This window comes from Copadichromis virginalis, linkage group LG6 (genome assembly GCF_057382275.1).
Source record: "Copadichromis virginalis isolate Kocher_CV1m ecotype Utaka linkage group LG6, C_Virginalis_male_GT1.1, whole genome shotgun sequence".
Lineage (NCBI taxonomy): Eukaryota > Metazoa > Chordata > Actinopteri > Cichliformes > Cichlidae > Copadichromis > Copadichromis virginalis.
This window is the reverse complement of record NC_140623.1, coordinates 12,426,350-12,448,216: the sequence shown is the minus strand read 5'-3', so window position 1 is coordinate 12,448,216 and position 21,867 is coordinate 12,426,350. Positions and strand designations below refer to the sequence as shown.

General features: G+C 40.4%; 2 protein-coding genes across 4 annotated transcripts in view; one reads left to right on the top strand and one right to left on the bottom strand.

The window, feature by feature from the left end:
* LOC146707374 (ubinuclein-1-like) overlaps window positions 1-21,867 on the top strand; it is a 52,488-nt gene that overhangs the window by 5,416 nt on the left and 25,205 nt on the right. The gene's annotated exons all lie outside the window — the stretch shown is intronic.
* LOC146707375 (homeobox protein unc-4 homolog) lies at window positions 10,447-15,707 on the bottom strand. The gene is made up of 3 exons (XM_085458688.1): window positions 15,136-15,707; window positions 14,294-14,469; window positions 10,447-12,032 (listed from the first exon to the last, which is right to left on the bottom strand). The coding sequence occupies exons 1-3, from the start codon at window positions 15,398-15,400 to the stop codon at window positions 10,872-10,874; spliced, it is 1,602 nt and encodes a 533-aa protein (XP_085314814.1). The 5' UTR covers window positions 15,401-15,707; the 3' UTR covers window positions 10,447-10,871.

Sequence of the window (21,867 nt, the reverse complement as noted above, 5' to 3'; positions counted from 1 at the left end):
TATCAAGCTGGAAAGAGACATCAAAAGATGGGTCTCTCTTGTAAATGTGAGTTTCAATGGATTACTCGTATAAGATAACGGTTAAATCAAATTAAAAAGAGCAACATACTCAGGTAGGCTGCAACATTTTAAGAATACCAAGGAGCCCAAAGTGTGCCAAGAAAATATCCCTCACACCGTTAAACCATCACCAGCTGAAATTGTTCATACAAGTCAGGATGGCTCCGTGCTTTTATATCGTTTATATCAAATTCTCACTCCACCATCCGAAAGTCACGGCAGAAATTGATACCCATGAGACCCGGTAACATTTTTTTTCTAGGCTTCAATTGACTCATTTTGCTGAGCTTGTGTGAATTGTAGCCTCAGTTTCCTCTTCTTATCTGACAAGTACGGTCTTCTGCTGCTGTAGCCCAGTGTGTTCAGAGATGCTCTTCTGCATACCTTATTTGCTTATTCGATTTACTGTTACCTTCCTGTCACCTTGAAGTAATCTGGTTATTCTCCTCTGACCTCTGGCATCAGCAAGATGTTTACACCCAGGGAGCTGCTGCTCACCTGACATTTACTCCTTTCCAGACTTATTTTCTGTGAACCCCAGAGATGTCTGTGTGGGGAAATCTGAAAGAAGATCAGCGTATTTTGAAATACTCAGACTAGCCTGTCATGCACTAACAATCATGCCAGGTTCAAAGTCACTTAAATCACATTTTTCCTCATTCTGGTGTTGATGTGAGCTTCAGCAGGTCGTTATCACCATCCCTTTAAGGAAAACTGCAATTAGATGCTGCCGTGTGATTGGCTGATAAATACCTCCTTTAACGAGCAGTTATATGAGTGGAACTATAGTGCTTGAGAGTAAATTTTAGATACTTTACAGTACTATTCTCAGTTTGAGAGGAAAATATTTTCCTTTATTTTCCTGCAACGTTTTACAGAAAAGTTTATAATTATGATTGATGACATTAAAACACCCAAAACAGGCCATTTGCTGTGAAAAGCAAGGAAGGAGCCTTGATCAGAGCTTTTAAATACAGATATGGATTCAGGTGTGAGGCTTCTGTCTCTACTGACAGTGATTGTTGTCAGATGATTGAGTGAAACCTGAGATGGTTCATTTAATTTAGTCTTGCAGTATGTTTGAGTTATGTTAGCTCAAATTATAGTAGTTACACACTGAATGATGCAATTTTTGTTTAGAGCAATCTGTCAGCCTGTCTTTATCCTGTCATATAAAAATAAATCCCAGTTAAAGTAGATTCCTCAGACTCTCTCTGAGCCTTACTGCACATCCATATTGTTAACCACAGTGCTTGTAAATCAGTGTGCATCCTGTAAACAGCGTTTTAACAACAGGGAGCAGGGAGTATCAGATATTTTTGGTTAAACTACCAAACAGCACGAGACTCTGTCCATTTCCTGTAATACTGTAGCATTTTTACTATAAAAGTTTTTTTTTACTTTAAATGGACGATAGCTTTGCTGCCACCCTACGTAAAGCAGTTAAAATGCTTACTACTTCTACTAGTGGGAGGTATCATTCGTATGTTGTTCATTTTAAACTGCAAGAAAGGCAAATGAAAGGCCACATATTATCTTGACAATTAATTGCATGATGGCTTTCAAGTGTAATTGGCTCATCCACTGTGGTGGAGTGCAGGTTAGACAGCAGCAGCCACTGAATGAAGAGCGATACCATATTTCAAGTCTCCTTTGTATTTGCTTGAAATTCAAATACTTCCTGTGGGTCATGTTACTGTAACTGCGCATATTCCAAATAGTAAAATATTTGTATGAACTTGGAGTTATTTCTACCAGAGTATTTGCATGTACACACTCATCTTATTTTTTTAAACTGTACTGTGTGCACAAATACAGACATTTTTTGTTGATTTAAAATATTTATTTTGGCTAAAAGATAAAAGATTTTATTTTAAAAAATGTTTTTAAATTGGTACTATTTTTATTTAGTGGACAAATTTGTGTAAATAGCGTACATATTGGTAGATGCCACACAGTCACTCGCTAACATTTCCTCTTACAATATAAAAAATGCTGAAAAATGTATAATTTATAATAAAATCTTAACTGCGTGATAAATGTTTTGTAGAGCTCTCTTTTTAAACCTACATCATATGTAGGCAAAATCTAAGAACATAATATATTTAAGACCTCTTTGGCAACTCTGTCACACAATCTGAATTAAGATATTTGATCCCTCTGCTTACATTAATGACGTCTCCGCTGAAGTACAACTCAGCAAATTAGATGACTGTTTTTGATATTAAATCTGACATCAGAAACTCTTGATTTTTTTTTTTGTGGGGGGGTGTTAATTGTTGTTTTTTAAAGAAATACAGGAGTCTACATTAGGAGGCCCCCAGGCTCAGAGGAGGAACATGTTTATTAGGTAGTAATTTAAAATTTACTGAGATGTCTGGAGTTTGATTTATCTGATTCTGGAGCAACTGAAAACATTAGTCCAGATTGTCATTTGACATATTGAACAAAAATATTGACTTAATCGTTGAGGAATGATATACTGTTTTTATATAGTCCCATTTTTCTGGCCCTCAAATGTGGCAGGACAATTTAATCCAACTTTTTTGGCATAAGCGTGGGTCATTTTTGTCATTATTGCTCATTTTAAGCAGATAAAAGGTCTGGAAATGACTCCAAGCATGGTATTGGCATTTGCTATGGGGCTATGAAATCACAGTTTGCAGTTAGATGAGATCGTAATGCAAGTGTAAGTTGCCATATTTGCAATACAAAACAAACCCATCAGAGAAATGGTATAAAAATGATGAAATGAGAAATGAGAATGAGAAATAAAACTGGTGAATTCGTCAGCAAGCATTGGACGTCAGTGGATGATAGTCGAAGATGTTTGCAGGAAGTTCTCCATGTTAAAGAAATAATCCTTCAGAACATCCAGTAAAGGAGTCTTCAGAAAGTAGCCATGTAAATATCACAAACAGAGCACTTTAGCTGAGCAAATATAGAGGAATCCTCATCATTAAACAGATAAGATTAAAACGAACCAAAAGACGCAAGTATTAGAAACGTATAAAGGTTAGAACTGATCTGTAAGACACTACATAACCTCTGAAAAAACGATCTTCATGTGTTTGTTTCCGTTGGTGCTGTTATTCAGTTAAATGTAAAGTTGACTGCGTGGCAAGTCACAATATAGAGACACACAATGACACAAAAGATCCTGAGAAACGGACTCATTTTTGAATAGTCAGCCTCTGGTTTTCCTTGTACTTGACTGTTTGGTTCCCAACTTTTTACTGGTGTATTTTTCTGGCAGCTGTTACCATGCAGATATTTATTTTAATCACAAAACATTAAAAAAGCATTCTAAGGTAAAGTTAAACTTTAAGTTAAGCTAACATATATTGAAGCTGAAGTAGTAGAAAATCCTAAACAGACAACTGTTTCTTCACAGAAAAAATAGCTGATTTCTGTTGGGTAAAGTTGATGTTGTCAAAACTCTGTTTCTGGATTTCTGGGCGGTATTTGCCACTGTCACAGGGATCTCACATCTAAGTAATCTCATTTCTTTTTTTCCTCATTTCTTTGGATAAGATCCATTCATCCATCTCTCCATTCTCTTCTGCTTATCCTTATCAGGGATGGATAAGATGAATTAATCAACTCTTCTCCATTTGTCTTTGGGTGCTCCACAAGGCTCTGCTCTGGGCCCACCTCTGTTTATATTATTTATCAATAATCTTCCATCTGCCTGTCCTTTTGCCGATATCTAATGTATATAATAATTATGTGTATAATATAACAAAAGCCATTCATAAACACAGCTTCAGGGTTCAAAATTGTAACTTGGTATGGTAAAAAAAAAAGCTGTTTTCTATTTAAAGATTAGACATTTTTTGAGTTTATGAACAGAGAAACAATGGCACTTCACAGGAGCGACAACAGGAGAGGAGTGCATTTTTCCTCTCAAAAAACTAACTTTTAGTGATTGTAAATTGCTTTTTAAAGCTGCACTACAATGGAATTAGTATTTGCTGGGAGCAACCATGCAACTGCACACATATTAACTGTCCTTAAAAGAAAGGGTTAATTAATATTTGTCTGTCAGCAATAAAACTCAGTGGCATATTATTTTGTCAGCATATTTGGGTTCAAGTCATCTGTTCTGTCTTATTGCCACTCTATCATCATATACCTTCATGCTTGTCTATTTTCAGTTTGCTTTTATTGTATTATGTGGATTTATGTATTTTATATACTGTGAATGCTTTTTATGTCTGTGCTTCTGCTTTGCACGTTTTGTTAGTTTACAGCAGCGGAGAAGAACTGGATCTTATTTTGTCCATATACCATGTGTGTCTTGTATTACGAGACTCTTGGATGTTTTATAGTTAGCCTCCTATCTAACTACAGTGTATTTACAACATTGTTTACATTTGATTGTCCATCATTCCATCTATTTTCTTAACCAGTTATTAGGGTACTGGGGATGCTGAAACCAGTCCCATTGTCATAGGTTAGATATACAGGGTTTAAACAAACAAAATAATAGATTCCACCCTGCAAAAATAAAATACAATTCATACAATAAATAATATCAACGGTGTTGCAAAGTAAGTACATTTTCTCGAAAGCTGCACTATTTTGTAGGGCTAGTTTTAATGCATGCTACTCGGTTACAGTAAAAATTCCAATTGTCCATAGAAAACAGGTGATCATCGTAATGTAATAAACCACAGAAGGTGATAAATTGATGAGCTAAAAGAGTAAAATGCATCATGCATCAATAATAGAGCAATGTTAAAATCCATGAAGAAATTGCTACCTTTGATCACCTTAGGTGTGTTTCTTTTTCCTGCATCTTTAAAGCTTTTAAATACAAATTCACAGATGTGATTTTCGTGATCTGAATAACACAACACCTAAACACTTTTCTGCATTGCTGATCCTTCTACATTTTGTCAGCGACTTACTTAAACATCATTTTTGGTCCTATACCAACAATGTGACATTGCCACGTTTCCTCAAGGATTTAACTACTTCCTCCATCACTGTACACCAGAGCATGTTTAAAGGTTATGGCAGGAAGCTATAGACAAGAAAAATAGTGCTGGCGATCAATATCTGATGAAATTGTTTTATGTGTTTAAATCTTTTGTCAGGACAAGTCTCTGTCACTTCTATGCTTCAGTTAACCCCAATCAGCTGGTGCCAGACTCTTATTGAACAATTTGTCTCTTGGATACTGCAGATAAATAACACACTATCTTTCTGTGTGCATGTGTGGGGGTAACTCTGATGCTGAATCAATGCGACACCTCAGGGATGGCACAGTGGAGGGGGGATGCTGGGTGAGGGAGGGAGGGTCGTATGCCAGGCTCGTTCTTCACACTTTTTTTTTTTTTAAGGAGGGGTGTGTGCGAAATAATACCCGCTCATTAGGAGCGCGCTGGCTGCTGGTTAATTCATCCTGGACTGTCATGGGCTTGTGTACGACCCCCGGGTAACACATAAATCACACGCAGAACCAACCGGTCGACCGGCAAGCTTCATGCCCCTAACGCCGCTGATTTATCAACCAAATTACTGCGAGTCCTGCTCGGCCTCAACACTTTGCCGAGGAAATCACCGACTAACCCCTGAGCGAACCGATTTATTGAAAAGCTGTCCCCCTCCACTTTCATCTCCCCGCCCTGCCCCGCTTTCTGTGTCACTCCACTCATCTCTCACTGACTTAATTAAAATCTATCCCGTTGGCTCGCTGGCATTTATTACAACCACTGGGCTAATGAAACAAAGAATACGACAAAACCAAAGCTGCTCTGTGCCCATAAACGTTCATTACATCGCAACAAACACCCAGTCCTCCCTGCACCCACTGGCACCTGAAACAAGGTGGGCTTGTTGGGAGTGTTTGCGTCTCACTCAGCATCCAGATGCTCCAAAGAGGGGCGCGCAGAAACTATGGAGCGAAATTCAGCCCTCATATTTATTGACACTGGCTTTGAGACTTCATTGTTTGATGTTGCTTATGTTCAGTTCAGCATTTCACCTGTTTAGCTTACCTTTTAAAAAGTGAATGATTCTAAATTTGTAGGCGATTTCTTCTGGCATCCACAAAGGCTTGCGCCACTTAAAGACAGTACAGGCCATGCTTTATAAAGCTTAGAGACACAGTTAATGAAGTGTGCCATCTCAGCCACACTGTAGAGGCAGAAGTTAAGGTTAAAGCCTCCTGGTTAACTGTTTGAACACTTTAGAGAATTAAAACATTTAGGTCTGTTTAGGATTTGGAGGGGCGTGAAAGGAAACCCTGATGAAAAAGCAGCCTTCTGTTAAGAAATATAGAAAAGAAAAAGTTCATATTTAACCAGAGAAACACATATTTGGCCACTGAAGAGATTCGACATGTTTTTAAACTGTTTTTATTTGGTTGTAAATTATAATTGGGTTATATCTAAATGATAAAACCAATGTTAACTGTTTTCTGTTTATCCAAAGCCCACAGACAGGATAATGATTACTGAACTCTGGTCCAGGGGCTGCTGTTCATAAGTATTCAGTAGAACAATAAAATAAACATAATGATTAACCCTACTAAGATCTCCTTTAATATAAAGGATGAATAATTTATTTGAGAAAGGATTGGTGATTATATTTTTAAAAATGAGTAATTCAAAGATGATAAGTGATGTTGATTATGCTAATTTTTTGATTCCCCCCCCCCCCCCCCCCCCCCCCCCAAATCTGTCACAGGGGTTACGTCATGATTGAATAGGAAAGTTGATCTTAAACCTGGAAACAGAACTCAAGCCTAGAAATCTCTAACTTTGGTCTACTCTCCATCACATCTCAGTTTCTTTCTTTGTTAATATTCACACAGCAAACTTTCTGTTATAAAGTGCTTAACTTGAGGATGACACGTGGAAAACCGTAAACCACCACACTATGAGTGCATAAAGACAAAACAAAGCAGTCTGGAATAACCCAAACCTTTGACAACATGAAACAGACCTTGAGGCCTATGACTTTTTTTCCCTTCATCATACATCTTCTACATTAAAGACTAAGAACTTGCTTGTTTACTGATATAAACCAGTTTCCTGTTAGATGGGATTCAAACATATTGGGCACCACACCAGGTTATAGTTGGTCACAGATGTTGGCTGTAGGCCCATTTAGAGCGGATCAAAGCTAATGACAAAAGCTGCTAATATAGTCCGTTCTGGAGCATGGGGACGTGATGGAGAGACAGAGAAGGGATAGGTGGAGAGGGGAGGGGAGTGTAATAGGTTCTTGAAATTACGCACATAATTAATTGCGCAAATTTGTTTCTATTAAATAAAAATAACAAGAATTGAAGAACTCAATTAGTGTTAATTAATCCTGCTCGTAAATTGAACAAGAAAAAAACGCGTGGATTGGAAGCCCCTCTCTTCTTCTCTCGCAATATTTCTGTTATTCTTTCTAACCTGAGGGTTTTTCTTCACTGGTGGAGGTTATGCAGCCATCGGACTCTCCTCTTTCCTCTCCTTTCCTAGGTGCGCGCGTGTGTGTGTTTTCTTGCCTCTTGAGAATTGGAAATGGGGGATGGAGACGGGGAATGTGGAAGGTGCTAAATTAGCTGGCTGATCCGCGCTCATTGCCGCATACACATCCCCCTATTACTGCGCCCCAGCGCCGCTTAATATTCCGGGCATGGCGGGCGCGTCTAGATAGCAGATTTATCAAATGGGAAAATGAATGTATGATGATCAGTTAAATTGAAAATCAGCGCCGGGGTGACAGGCCGCGCTGACACCTCGGTAATTAGAAAGAAAAATGATGGCGTCCGAATGCATAATAGAGCAAAAACAATTTACGCTATCCCCCCACGCCGTAATGATCGCGCGTTCAAATTGAAAATTTCTCCCGGTTGAAATTGAATTCATAAAGTGTGATGCATGAGCGGCACGGACACAGCGGGAGGCCCTGCCCGGTCCAGGCTCGGCTTGATCGATTGGTCGTTTGTGTCGGTGCCACCAAAACATCTCTCTCTCCCTCTCGCTGGCTTCCTCTCTTTTCCTCTCTCCCCGTGTTTCACGATAGATAGATAGATAGATAGATAGATAGATAGATAGATAGATAGATAGATAGATAGATAGATAGATAGATAGATAGATAGATAGATAGATAGATAGACAGATAGATAGATAGATAGATAGATAGATAGATAGATAGATAGGGACTTTGCAAACTTTTCACAAAAAGTGGGAAATCACGCAAAAATCGACTAATACATGGGAGCTGAATGGAGGTCCATGTCTGATTCCCGCTGTGCCTTGTTACATTGTTACGTCTGCAAATAAAGGTTAAGATCATCACTTCCAAAATGTATTAAGGCCAGGCACTTCGAGACGCTTTGGTTCGTTTATTTGTGGCTCTCAAAGCTGCTCGTGAGGATGCACGTGTGTTGGCCTGGGTTATTGTGAACGCCTGTTTTCTACCCATAGGTTTATAGGTTTAATCTATTTTTCAGTTTATTCCTTTAATTATTTGGGAAGAGGGGAGGGGTCCAATTTTATAGTCTACCAAAGACTCATTTGTGGTTCGTTATGTCTTGCAGCACAGTTTCCACACACACACAAGGCCCTGCTGAAGGGAGATCAGACCTATATTTTCTAATTAATCGCTCTCTCGAAACTAACCGATTATAATAAAGCGGTTTCACCCGCCAAATAAAAAAAAGAAAAGAAAAGAAAAAGAGAGAGCGAGAGAGAGAGAGAGAGTATAAAAGTCGGAATTTCACACAGCGCACGCGGAATGAACAATTTAATGTGATTGTTTCGGTCGAAGGGGACGTTTCCCGAGGCCTTATGGGAAAATAATGTCCTTATGAATTAAATAATAGGGTTATTACTTTCATTGATTTTAGCTGTCTGGGAATTTAGTGTTCGGCTTCGGTCTTAACCCATCCTCCTCCTGCTGTTTCTTCCACTCTCGCTCCCCTCCTCGTCCTCTTGTCTAATTATTTTCCTGTAAAGCCCCCCCTCCCCACCATCACCACCAGCTTCCTGCCGCGCAAATAGCAGAGTCACCGAGCGAAAATTATGTAAATATTATTAAAGGGACTCAGGCACGGAAATTAATTTTAGGTCGGCGCAGCAAAGTAAAGCTCCGTCCCTCGGATCCTCCTCAATTTATTTGCAAATAAAGGCGAGGTGACCGGGAGGGATCAGGGATATTTAGCCGGGCTGTCAACACGGCTCCTCTGCGCACTGCGCTCCGGAATTGATGGTTTTAATAATTGGGATTTCAGTTTCCAGGGAATTGGTGGCGTTTACACTTCATAAGCTAAACACACTCTTTTCTAAACGGGGCGCACGCCCAGTGAGCGCGAGCGGGCACACACCTGGCACATTTTTATGGAGGGGTGGCGGTGGTGGGGTCTTCTAAATATCTTTAATACGCCCATTCTTCACTTTCCTTCACTTTTTCTTTCTGCTCAGACAACAATTGGTCAAAAAAAAAATTATTAATGCAAGCCCCGCACATCACTCGCCTCCCCTCTCTCTCCTCTCTCTCCTCTCTCCTATATCTTTATCTGTCTCCCCTCCAGGGACTCGCGGTCCTATTAGAACAAATGACGAGGGGCCCGGGCGCTTTTGTAAAAAGGAGCAGGCAGGCGGGCGCGCGCCTGTCCTATTATGTGCGACACATGATCAATAGGGCGATAACGCTGCAACATCAATATAAGCGACAGAACAATGAGGGATATCATCGAACATCTATCTTAATATAGCCGACTACAAGGGCCGTCTGACAACCGCGGCAGCTCATGAAAATTCCGCCCCACGAATCTACCACCATCTCCTCCTCCTCCTCCTCCTCGCGCTCAATAGACTATGCGCTCTCATACACACACGGGCACACGCACGCACACATTCGCGGTGCAGCTGGCGCGGCTATTATTTTCCCATTTCAATTTGACACCCCTGCCTTTCATGCTAATTCTATTATTGTAGGAAGTTTATGTGATTCCGTATCACTAGAAATCGGTAATGTCTAATAACCCTTTGGGCTGAAAGGAGGGGGCGGCGGCGGCGGTGGGGGAAACTGCCTCGAGACCCGCGGCAGCCAGTGGGAAAATAATTACTTTCATATCAAAACTCAGCAGGAGGCGCAGGGTCCTATAGCCCGCGGCCACTAACCTCATTCCAGCTCGGCCTTTCAAATGAATAAATTTGTTAAAGCAATAAATACAAACAGCCAGACGGACTTGAGCCCCAGCTCCGGCTCACTACTCAGAGGGGGAAAAAAGGGGGGATTTATCTGCTGTAACACGACAAAACTCCAGCCGCCATGATCCGAGGTTCTGCCACACAGCAGCACTCCCCTACACCCGAATCTCACCTTCTTCCCCTCCCCTGCTCCTCCCTTTTCAATATGGCCCTGGAAAGACAGTGATTCAATTTAAACAATAACTTTATTTATCAAAATGTTTACATATAAATATCATTTTCTCGTTTTTTGTTGTTTTTTTTTTTTACAATATCTGAGGATTTTTGTTGTGTGTAAGATGTTTATTGTAGCCTAGTTTTTGTTACAAGTTGTTCACCAAAAAAGGGAAGAAAACAAAAGAATAAAAGGAGAGAAAAAAAAGAAAGAACCTGCTTCTAAAGGTGTTTGAGGCCTGAAGCCCAAATATAAGGACAGCCACAGCTTTGAGGGGGGGCCATCTGGATTGATCACACCTTCTGATTCAAAAATAGATGAGGATTAAGTCTCCTGATTCCTGATATGTTTTAGAGCATCTCAGCAGAGCTTTGGGAATGTTTGAATAGTCTGAGCGGTGTTCCTGGTCCTTTGTTTATGTTTGCTCCTTGAAAGTGTTAGTCCATATCGACATCCTCTCCATCTGTTCCGGGTGTTTCTTGACAGTCTGTGTTTGCCTTGAGACACTCGGAGAGGTCTGGAGACGCTTGCTCCTCTCTTGCACCCTTCTCTTTTGCACACAGCTCAGCAGATTGGCAGCCATTGGTCGCCGCCTCCAATTGAACTCTGGGACTCCTCTCCTCGCCGCTGTCGCTGGACTGCGTGGAGCTCAGCCTGACCCGAGCTGTCTGAGTTGAACTGTTTGGTGGAGAAGAAACGGGGAATCTTCCATCCCCGCAGTCACCACCACAGTCCTCCACGTCGGCTCCATCCGCTCTGCTGCTAACGTGATTGTGGTGATGCTGCGTGTCGTGCTGTATATGATCCGAATTCAGCGGCTTGGTGATGCTGCCAAAGCTGCAGAGGTCAGAGGAAGCGGGGCTCCCTTCACTTGGCACACACCTCTGTCCCAGGCTGAGCCTGTTAATGCTGTCCTGACATGGTGTGGCCTTCAGGGCCGCTTGGGGCACTAGAAAACCCAAAGGCTGATGGGTAACTGGGTAAAGCAAGAAGTGACCTTTTCCCACCAGTGTCCTCTGATTAGGCAGCGAGGGGAAGTCCAGCTGAGATTTCCGTCGAGGCATGGTGTCAGAGAGGAGGCTCTCCACACTGAAAGGGTTTCGTTTCTGCAGGGCGGAGGACCTTGGGCCTCCAGGGCTGGAGCTGTGCGTGCTGCCTGGTGAAACCTGCTCCGAGTCTGCTGTTGTTCTTTGGTTTTGGTGGTTTTGTAGTTGGCTGAAGTCGTGCCGCGTTTGGTCACAGCTGGATTCAGTTTGGTGTCCTCCCGTACTCTTCGATGCTGGCAGTTCTATATGAAGAGTAAGGTTAGAAGACTGCTGCTCGCTGTCAGTGAACTGGGAGACCCCGCTGTCGCTCTCTGAACCGCCGGGTGTGTGGAAGCTGTCACCTGCGAGGAGTTTATTCTGGGACTTGAGCAGCTTCCTCTCCTGTTTCCTCTTCTTCTTCTCCTCCCGCTCGCGCTCCCTTCGTGCTATCTCCTCCGGGTCCATGGGCTCGCCGCTGCAGGTGGTCGGGTGGGAGTTGTGAGCAGGTCGGCCTGGCCCTTTCTTTGTGTTCTCCTTTTTTCTCCATTTAGCGCGTCGGTTTTGGAACCAAACCTATGCACATGTACACACAAATATACACATGAAAATACATGCACAGGTGGAACACTAGCACACAAGGTGGATTTTGCAGGAGAATGGTCTTTTTTTCACAACAACATATAACAAAAAGGACTTTTAAGAAAATGTCATTTTATACATCCTGTTGCTTTGGTGAATTTTGACAGAATTAAACTGAATTTTGTTTTAATAGTTTATCAAATATTAAAGTTTTTTTTTAGGCGAATCTCCCAAAAATGCTGAGAGGATTTGCTCCTTTTCCCTTATAATTTTTTTTACCTGCTGTTGTTACAGAAATACTCATCCAAGACTCAATTTGCATTTTTATCAATTTGCTAACATATGACAGCCTATCAGAAAATAAATACAATCCACGTATCTGTTAAATAACCATGTAAATAGTGAATTACAGAATATCTTAAATTAACATGGACACCTCTAATCAAAAATATCTTCTGAATTCAGAAAGATTCCCTTTCTAACAAGCATCGGAGGAAAAAAAGAATAAACTCTGTATTAATTTTTAAGGATTCATATTTTTCTTCTTTTTTTAATTATCCCAGCCATAAAAACCATTACATGACTTCACTGAGTGGGGCTGCATTAGACAAAAGGTTTTTTAAATAGAGTGTCTGACAGCCTTATGGCAACAGCAGACCTCTCGTCTGCCAGGATAAACTGATAAAGCAGTGTCTGACCAGAAGCTAAGCACAAAACCAAAAACTGCCTGTAAATCCACCCAAATCCCACAAAGCCTCGAAACAAGTGAAATCACTGCTTTCGTTCTCCGTGTTTCTTTGTTTACTGCAGCTTTACACATGTGCGCAGCACATTAGGTTAATAGGTCACAGCGGTGGAACCTGCAGATGCGCAGATGTGCAGGTGTTAATTACGAACGAGCGTGTGTGATGAGCACCTCCGTCGATTACATTTGACTGCACACTGGCTAAAATCGGCCATATCCCGTCCGCTTCTGTGGGTCGGAGGGACTGTAGCACTTGCACGGCAATCCCTGGCTCTCCTCCCTTCGCAGCGAGCCAAGAAAGGGAGCCTCCCCCGCCCAGGAGCGCTCCACGCCCGGCCTCTGGGCGCGCTCGTGCCCGCGTGTTCGGCACTGATAAGGTCTGGAGTGGTAAAAAGATCCGAGAATATTGCATAATAAGGAGGCGAGACCAGCATCGCGCGCGACAAAGGCGCTTCTTATGAATTGTTAATGTTGGTTATATCTTTCCCCCGCAAACCTGCTGATAAAGGAGCGTTAAGAAGCTTGAGGGAACAATAATCTGCGGTTTAGGAGCGAAATCCCCAAAACAACATCAACGGAGAGCTGTGCTTCGTTGCCGCTTTCACTCATACAGCCATGTGAGAGCTATACATGGCAAATATGCATGAACAGCCTCTACGGTAAATTATACAGAATATTATTTTAAAACGAACACAGCGAATTAATTACAAGCAACAAACTAGATCACGTATTAAGTTATTATTATTATTGTTGCTGTTATTATAATTAAGTCAAATTAAACCACCAATTTAACAAGTGATGATCCAGATCCTCAAAAAATAAACATTTACCTTAAAGTATTTTTTTATTATATGAATGTTGTTAATAAGGTTTTATTATTGTTATTATTATGATCAGATATACTATAAAATTAATCGTTTTATTAATAGCTCACCAGTATTCATTACTGTTGCATTTAATAGTACTACTAATAATAATAATAGCCTAAAAGTTTTAATAAAAATGCAATAACTCAGCTTTTAAATATATATAGTTAAACTAAAATCTAATAACTGTAAATTGTTTACAAACTGACATGAGACTCTTTGTATAATAATAATAATAATAATAATAATAATAATAATAATAATAATAATAATAATAGCTTGGGTGTTAAAACAAAAAATGAAAGGCGAAGGAAGAATTCTATTAACTATATCCCCCCTTGGTTTGCTCAGTAAATAGCCATGTTTTTTATTAACCCATAAATCAATAGGTTGCCTACATGCATAATTCAAAGGAGACTCTTTATTGACGCTTTGATAACTGGCAAACAGCTACCTGAATATTGGCCAGGCTAAGCCTCCACGGACCATGACAAAACTATATTGTTGTAGAGAAAATTCAGAGAAGCAGCAAAATAAATCTGGTGTCTGGTGTTGGGCTACGTCCATCTCGAGGGTAGAAAAAAGAAATAAAAATGCTCCTGAGTGTGCCCAAATCTTGTGTCTAATTTGCTGTGTGCCTTTACCTGAACCCGTGACTCCACGAGGTCAAGCCTGAGCGCGAGCGCCTCCCGCATGAACACATCCGGATAGTGACTCTCGTTGAAAGCCTTCTCGAGCTCCTCCAGCTGCCATCCGGTGAAATTCGTCCTCGTGCGCCTCCGTTTACAACCGGGACTGTCCTTATCCGGGTCCCCAGAATCTGAAGACGTGTAAGTATGTGTGTGCATGTGTGTGTTTAAGTGTGTAGAAGTGTGTGTATGTGAGCGCACGTGTGAGTGAGGGAGAGAGAGAGAGACGTTCATGCTATGAGGTTCAAGTTAGCTTGTACATTTAAACCAGTTTGTTGTAAAACTGACAACTATCACTTTTCTTTTTGCTGTTCGACATAAACCACGTCCCGATAAATACACAAATAATTAATGCTTGATTTTATTTGATATAAGAGACAATTTTCTGTTCATTAGGCCTTCAACGTTTAATTTTGGCCAAATGAATTAGCACCCTGCAATGACAAGTTTTTATCTTAGCCTCTTCTGTAGCCTTTACCGCAAATTTACTAAAACTCTGTTTCGTCTTCTTCTTCTCCTTCTTCTTTAAAAAAAAAACAAAAAAACAAAACAACCTAGGTTAAAAACTTTTAAAGACTATGTTTGTTCTGTAGGCTGATTTTCCTGTAAAACCTCGCCCCCGGAATCATAAAAAGTGGCATATTTCCACTAAAAATGTTTCAATGTAGCGAGAAAAGCCCAGGAAACTTTGGTTTACCCCACTTCCTAGTACAGTACACTGTTTTCATGCACCTCTGTGTGCCTCATAAGGCAGTAAAAAAATAATTAAAAAAACAAAAAACAATAGCCCAGCCTACCTGAGAGTTTGAACTGCTGACTGTCGGAGGAGAGCAGCGAGTTAGAGCTGACCACCGAGGCCGAGCAGGAGCCGTTAAGTAATCCGTCTATAGAGAAGGGCACGGCGGCCGCGGACTGCAGCTGGTGTCCGCTCGCCAGCTCGTAGACGTGCTGGTGATGGTGGTGGTGGTGGTGATGGGGGCCGAGCGCGTACGGGAAACCCACCAACCCGCCCAAGGAGCCTCCGAACTGGGCGTGAGGATGCTCGAGTACACGGCTGTCCATGCTCGCCCGGGCTGCGGCGGGGCCGAAGTGAAGATGCAGAGGGAGGCAGTGTGGCTGAACATGCAGTCAAAACAAAAAGTCGGGCAGAGGAGGAAGAAGCGGCGAAGAGGAACCGGAGGAGGAGATACGAAGGCGGAGGTGGGGAGGGGGGGAGAGAAGGGATCCCAGGCAGACAGCCGTCTCCCACGGCCACGGTGCGGTCTGTAGTGAAACGGCGGAGACCAGGCTAGGGGAGGTATTTCACGTTTACGGTCCAGCCGATATGTCAACCCTGCTCCCTCTCTCCGCGAGCCAGCTCATTAGGACTCCTCCATCTGCTCGCGGGACCAATAAGAAACGTTAATCGCCACGTGACGTCAGAGACGCGGTTAATGGAGTAGTCTAAAGGAAGCAAAGCAAAAAGGGAGGAGAAAGAGAGAGACAGCGAGAGAAAGAGAGAGAGAGCTTTCCCCCCTTTCAGATCGATCGCTAATTACACCTGGCACGGTCCTTTAATTCAGCCCTGTCAAAACAATGAGGACGAGGCTAAGCTGCCGTGTGGAAATAGCTAACTGATTGAAAGAGCAACTCCATGAAATCCCCAGGAATAAACCTTGCATTTTTTTTCTAGAAATAAACATTTTTTTTAATTTGAACTTTTAACGCAATAACCATGCTCCCTCTTTCCCCTCACTCTCACTTCAATTGCGCGATCGTGCATGTGTGCGCGCTCCCGTATGGTGTGTAAGTCGTTTACGGGGCATTCGGGTGCAGATTGATCCAATAACAGCGCCTTTATTATCAGCCTCCCCGCCTTTTCCTGAGCTGTCACATTGCATTTTAAAGTACAAGCCTCTCTCCATCTCTGTAACCCCCCCCCCCCCCCCCCCCCCACACACACACACACACACACACCACACACACCACACACACATACACACATCACCGAGCCATCCATGACCGAGGTGTTGGTCGACTATTCATTATTTCGATTTTTTACCTCACAGCTTACACTCGTGTTTAGCTGTAAAGTGGATTGTAGCCTACACGACGTGATGTTTCCAAGAATCCAATACAGTAAGTAGTCTCCGTTCAGCCTTAACTGAGCGTGCTAGGATAAAATGCTTTTCTGAGTTAGGCCATGAAGCTTTATTAGCTTTTCTGGAGATTTTTCTTTCTTTCTTTCTTTTTTAAATGATATCACATGACATTCACCTGATGATAGGTGTTTGTCCAGCAGTGAGACTTAGTCCACAGATGTTCACGTAGGTAATCAATAATTCCTGTAGTCTTCAAAGCTAATTTTTAAAGTTTGCTTGTCATTCTTGAAATGGTGACTAGTGAAATTTTACCTCACCATCTAGTTGTTCTGGAGCTTCCTACCGTATCACATGGAATTAAGTAAACTTCAGCTCTTGGATAATGTGAGATGATCAAAACCCATAAAATTTCAGTGAATTTTGAGAGAAGGGATCCCAGGCAGACAGCCTGGGTTGTTTTTTTCTTTTCAGAAATGAACTTCTTATGGCTATTGTTGAAAAATAAACAAAGTATAGAACTTTAAATGCAAAAGGTATTCCAGCATTTTGTTCTCTAAAGGAAAAGTAATACTTACACCAATATATTAAAAAAAAAGTAGACCTCTCTGATGTAAGTTAAAGTTACACTGTAGTTTTTTTTTAAAGTTAAACTTTATTACATTGTATGAAAGAGTATCTACTGAAGATCTGTCCTGTCTTTCTCCAGTCATCATCAAACATTGATGGCAAATAGCTGCCCCTCCCTGAGCTTTAAGCCTGTTAAAAGGGAGTTTTCCTGCCCACTGTCGCCAGATGCTTGCTCATAGGGGGGTTGCTGGGGTTTTCTCTGTATTACTGTAGGGTCTATACTTTTCAATTTAAAGCACCTTGAGGTAACTGTTATATTTTGGTGCCATATAAATAAAATGTAATTTCATAAACTGTTTTAATACTGCTCAAATATGGAAAAGTTCTACATTTTTAAATTCTACTCAAGTAAAAGCAAAAAGAGGAATGTTTAGCTCCATTTACATTTGCTGTAATTTTTCAACGACTGACAAATATGTTGATTTGAACAGCACCTGTAAAAACAGATCCCCTCTGTACTTACCACAAAATTGTATATAACTGTAGGTCAGTTAATCTAAGATTTAATTTATTATTTTACACTCTGGCTTATTCTAAGTCCTGAGCTGTGTGTGCTTTCATATTTCATGTCTTATATATTCCTAATTTGAGAACAGGCTTACTAATTATATCAACAATGTTCATATGGATAGACGTTATGTGTCTATGTTTAAAGGAAATAAACTACATTGTAGACACAAAGCCTCTGGCATAGTGGCTAACATACAGCAATAGAAAAACACAAACATAGTAGGTTTAGTTGGCCCTGACTGTTAATTTGGCCATTATATTTGGTCAACTAAACTTTAAAAAACCATGCAACAACCAGTACTCTGTGTAGCTTCTTCGTCAGAACAGACATCAGAATTTTTCTGACTCTAATAAAGAAATGCTGTTTGTAATAAAAAGGGAGGAAAAGAGTAAGCAAGGTTTACTAAAAGAGTCTTTATGTTTAAGTAATTCATGCTGATGGGTCCAAATGTTCAGATCATCGCCCTGACAGATGTTTTTTTTCACAGACAGGTGGACAGACATTTCTGAACTCTCAGGAAGATTTTTTTTAAAAAACATTTACTTAGAAATCTGATAATCTGGTAGAAAATGCTGCTGCTCTTCCATTTAGTGTGTGCGCTCATGTTAAGAAAAATGCTGCCAAAAAGAACATTTAAAGTATTGTTTTTTAGTTTTGACAGATACAGCAAACAATTTTAATATCAAAGCATGACATTTCACTTTGTTTAAAGGGTTACTGACTTGAACAGTCCTAATTTACAGTCCTTGTTGAATCAGCCCATCATATTGCTTGACACACAATAACCCACAACCCATCTTCTTTATTTATTTATTATTTACATAACTTCCCAGCCCAGCAGCAACCCCAAAATGGAAAGTGGAAAAAAACGTAAAACGATTGATAACCCTCCTTTGAAACTGCTTGGGACAAGGCAGCCAGTTTCAAAATACTTGGCAGGTGACTGGCTGAATCCATCTGTCTATTATCATTCAACTCAGGCTAATGAGCACAACCAAATAATCTAATTAGTGGAAGTTTGTAATAGACACACCCTAAAAGAAATGGAACCAAGCAAAAAAGACAGCATTAAACTAAAGCGTTGTTAGGAACATAAATTGTTGGACAAAGAGACATTGTTTTTCTCCCTCTGTACACCATCACAGTCAATTTAAGCTCAAACAATCAATATGTGATTGAAGTGCAGACCATAATTTAAGTTTAACAACATTTTGCCATTAATTGGTTCAGAACTACAGCCATTTGTGCACACAGTCCATCAATTTCAGATGCTCAAAAGTAATTGGACAAACTAAGATCATTTTAAATGTAAGGATTATTTTTAATATTTGCATGACAATCCTTTGCAGTCAATGACTGCCTGAAGTTTGGAACCAACAACCATCACCAAATGCTGTGAGGTGCTCGGCCTTTACTGCAGCCACTTTCAGTTGCTGCCCACTTGTGGGTCTCTCTGCCTTCAAGTTTGTATCAAAAAAAAATTCAAAACATGATATATTGGGTTGTGGCTAACTTGGCTGTTGAGAGACTGTTCGGTTATTTTTCCAGTATGCTGTTGGTCATTATGCATTTTTACTGTAAAGCACTGTCCAATCAGTTTTGCTGTTTTTAGCTGAATCTGAGCAGATGTATAGCCCTGTATACATCACAGTTCATCCTGCTACTTCTGTGAGCAGTCACATCATCAATAAACACTAGTGACCTGCTTATACTGGCAGCCATACATGACCATACCATAACATCGTCTCCACCATGTGTGACAGATAATGTGTCCCATCTGGCCTTCGTGTTCTTGAGTAAAATGGGCAGTTTGTACCTTGTTGTAAACTGTATTTTCATTTATTAAGGCATCCCTTTACTGTAAACCTTGACAGTGATACGCTCACCCCCTCCTTGACTTGGTTAGATTGTGTTTGTTTTTTGTTGTTTTTGTTAACCATGGAAATAATTCTGTGATCATGCACTCAGTTGCCTTCTGTGATTTTTTGTTGCTGAGCTGGCCAGTGCATTAATTAGTTTTAACAACGGACCAGATTGCTGATTTGACCAAACCTAAAGTTTTTGCTGTCCCTCTGGCAGGTTTATTTTGTTTTTGTATTTTTCAGCCTAACCCTCATTTGCACTGGCATCTATTTGGACCTTTAAAATTATAGTGAAAAGATTCAAAATGCAAATGCAACACTTATCAGTCAACTATCCAGTTGAGCTCATTTCGAGCCCCTGGAAATGGGAAACTGTGTACAAAAATGGCTGTAATACCTAAACAAATTAAAATCTTCTGTGGTAAAGAGGTAAAGCTAACCGAAACATATCTTTGTCCAGTAAATGATAGAGCTAACTGTAAATGCCTGAAATGAGAATGTGCTGTTATGTAACACAATTCTAGTGATATGTGTTTTATCAGTGGCATATTGGAAAATTGATAAGGTCAATTTAAATATCCATACATTATTAAGCTAGATTTTACATATATTGTCTTCTTTTTTGTATTTTCATTGTGCCTTCCTTTTTTATTTTTGGAAATTGGTGACTCTTTACTTTTTGGTCAAAACCACAACAAGAATAAGCGCATAACTTGAAGTGTGGTACAATGAATTATGAGGTCATTTTGTAAGAATCCAGCATCCTTGTGATGCAATTGATTAAAATAGGAAGTATGCACATGTTTTGAGAACAGACTCTTGTCAGACTTCAGGATCATGTTTGTGGTTTCATGCTAACATGCTTAAATGTTTAGCACAGCAAACGTTGCTCCATGCTGGATCATCTTCACTTGCCATATTAGTAGTACAAACTAAACCTTGGGATGTGGGAATGGCATTCATTTTGTTGAAATTAGATTAAAAACATAGCAAAATAATAGAAATATGACTAATGGAGAGAACAGTAAGTAAGATGTTCAAAGATGCAAAAATTGACCTGTGGGATGACATGAATTTCATGGTAATCCACCCATTAATTTTCAAGATGTTTCAAATCATCACAGCTCTAAGCAGGAAAAAAATTGATATATATAAATATATATCACATTGCAGATGTTGATATATATATATATATATAGATATATATATATAGATATATATAGATATAGATATATAGATATATATATATCTATATATATCTATATATATATATATAGATATATAGATATATCTATATATATATCTCCAACGCCCTTAAATTGACAAAGTGAGGCTCAATCGTTTTTACACCCAACTTGCATCTTTTTTCCATTTATTTACTGGAAGCAAGATATAGCCTTTTCCAGTGACCAGCAACACCATTTCAATAGCAACCAAACAGACTGAAGCAGTCTCTGGTGTCTCAGGTTAAGAAAAAAAGAGGCAAGATGACTGCAATTAAAATTTCAAGTTATCCCATCAAGTTAAGGGTCTAGCCAAATGCGAGGGGAAATGGTGCTCAAATTGATGTGTGCGTTGGAAAATGGGAAATGAAAGGTGTTGAAATTTACAATCATAGCACAGGCCAGGAGCAACTGGGTGTCCAGGTGGACATCTTCGAGGAAGTGATGGAGGGAGAGGGAGAGGGAGAGCAAGATTATACATATAAATTGTAAACGGTGTCGCAGGGGCCAAATCTTGCCCACGGCGGTGACTGCTTCATTTTGTGTTAAATTTCTTGACAGAAAGCCACCCGCGTGCTGGTGAATACTGAATGGTAATCAGAGCTGGTTGAATAAGTGGCTCCCCCTCCCGCTTCCATTACTGTGAATTAATTCGACTTTATTTATCCAATTTCTGGAGCTGACAGAATGTTAATTTGAGTTGAGATTTCTCTCTGCTGTTCTGCCTGTGACCCGTAGCCCTGGGATTGGCGTGTTGTAATAACCTGAATCTTTCACCAGAAGCTCCGATAATTGTTACCTTATTAGCATGTAAATTGTTTAATTAATATTATTATGAAGAACCATATAATCCCTCCGTTACTTGACCCCGAGTCCACACACGAGCAGGCTTTCTGCATTTCAATGTCTAGGTTTTAAATGGACTCTTTAATGTTGGCTGGTCGTCGGGCTCTTATAAACCCCTCTTTCCTCAATCTTAGTGCAACTTTGAACAGCTTGAGAGGCCCTTTTCATCTCCCTCACTTCTCTATCTCTTGCTTTTGCTCTATTTCCTTTTTATTTCTGTGCTGTTCTTTCTGATATGTATTTATTTTCCTGCTGCCATTTTTGAACATCAAAATCCAATGCCTTCTTGTCATTTGCTTATAAAAGCTTTTTTTTTCTGAAAGCTCCCCCTCCCCATCCAAACCCTCCCCTGTTCTTTCCCAGTGGCTGTGTGAGCCAA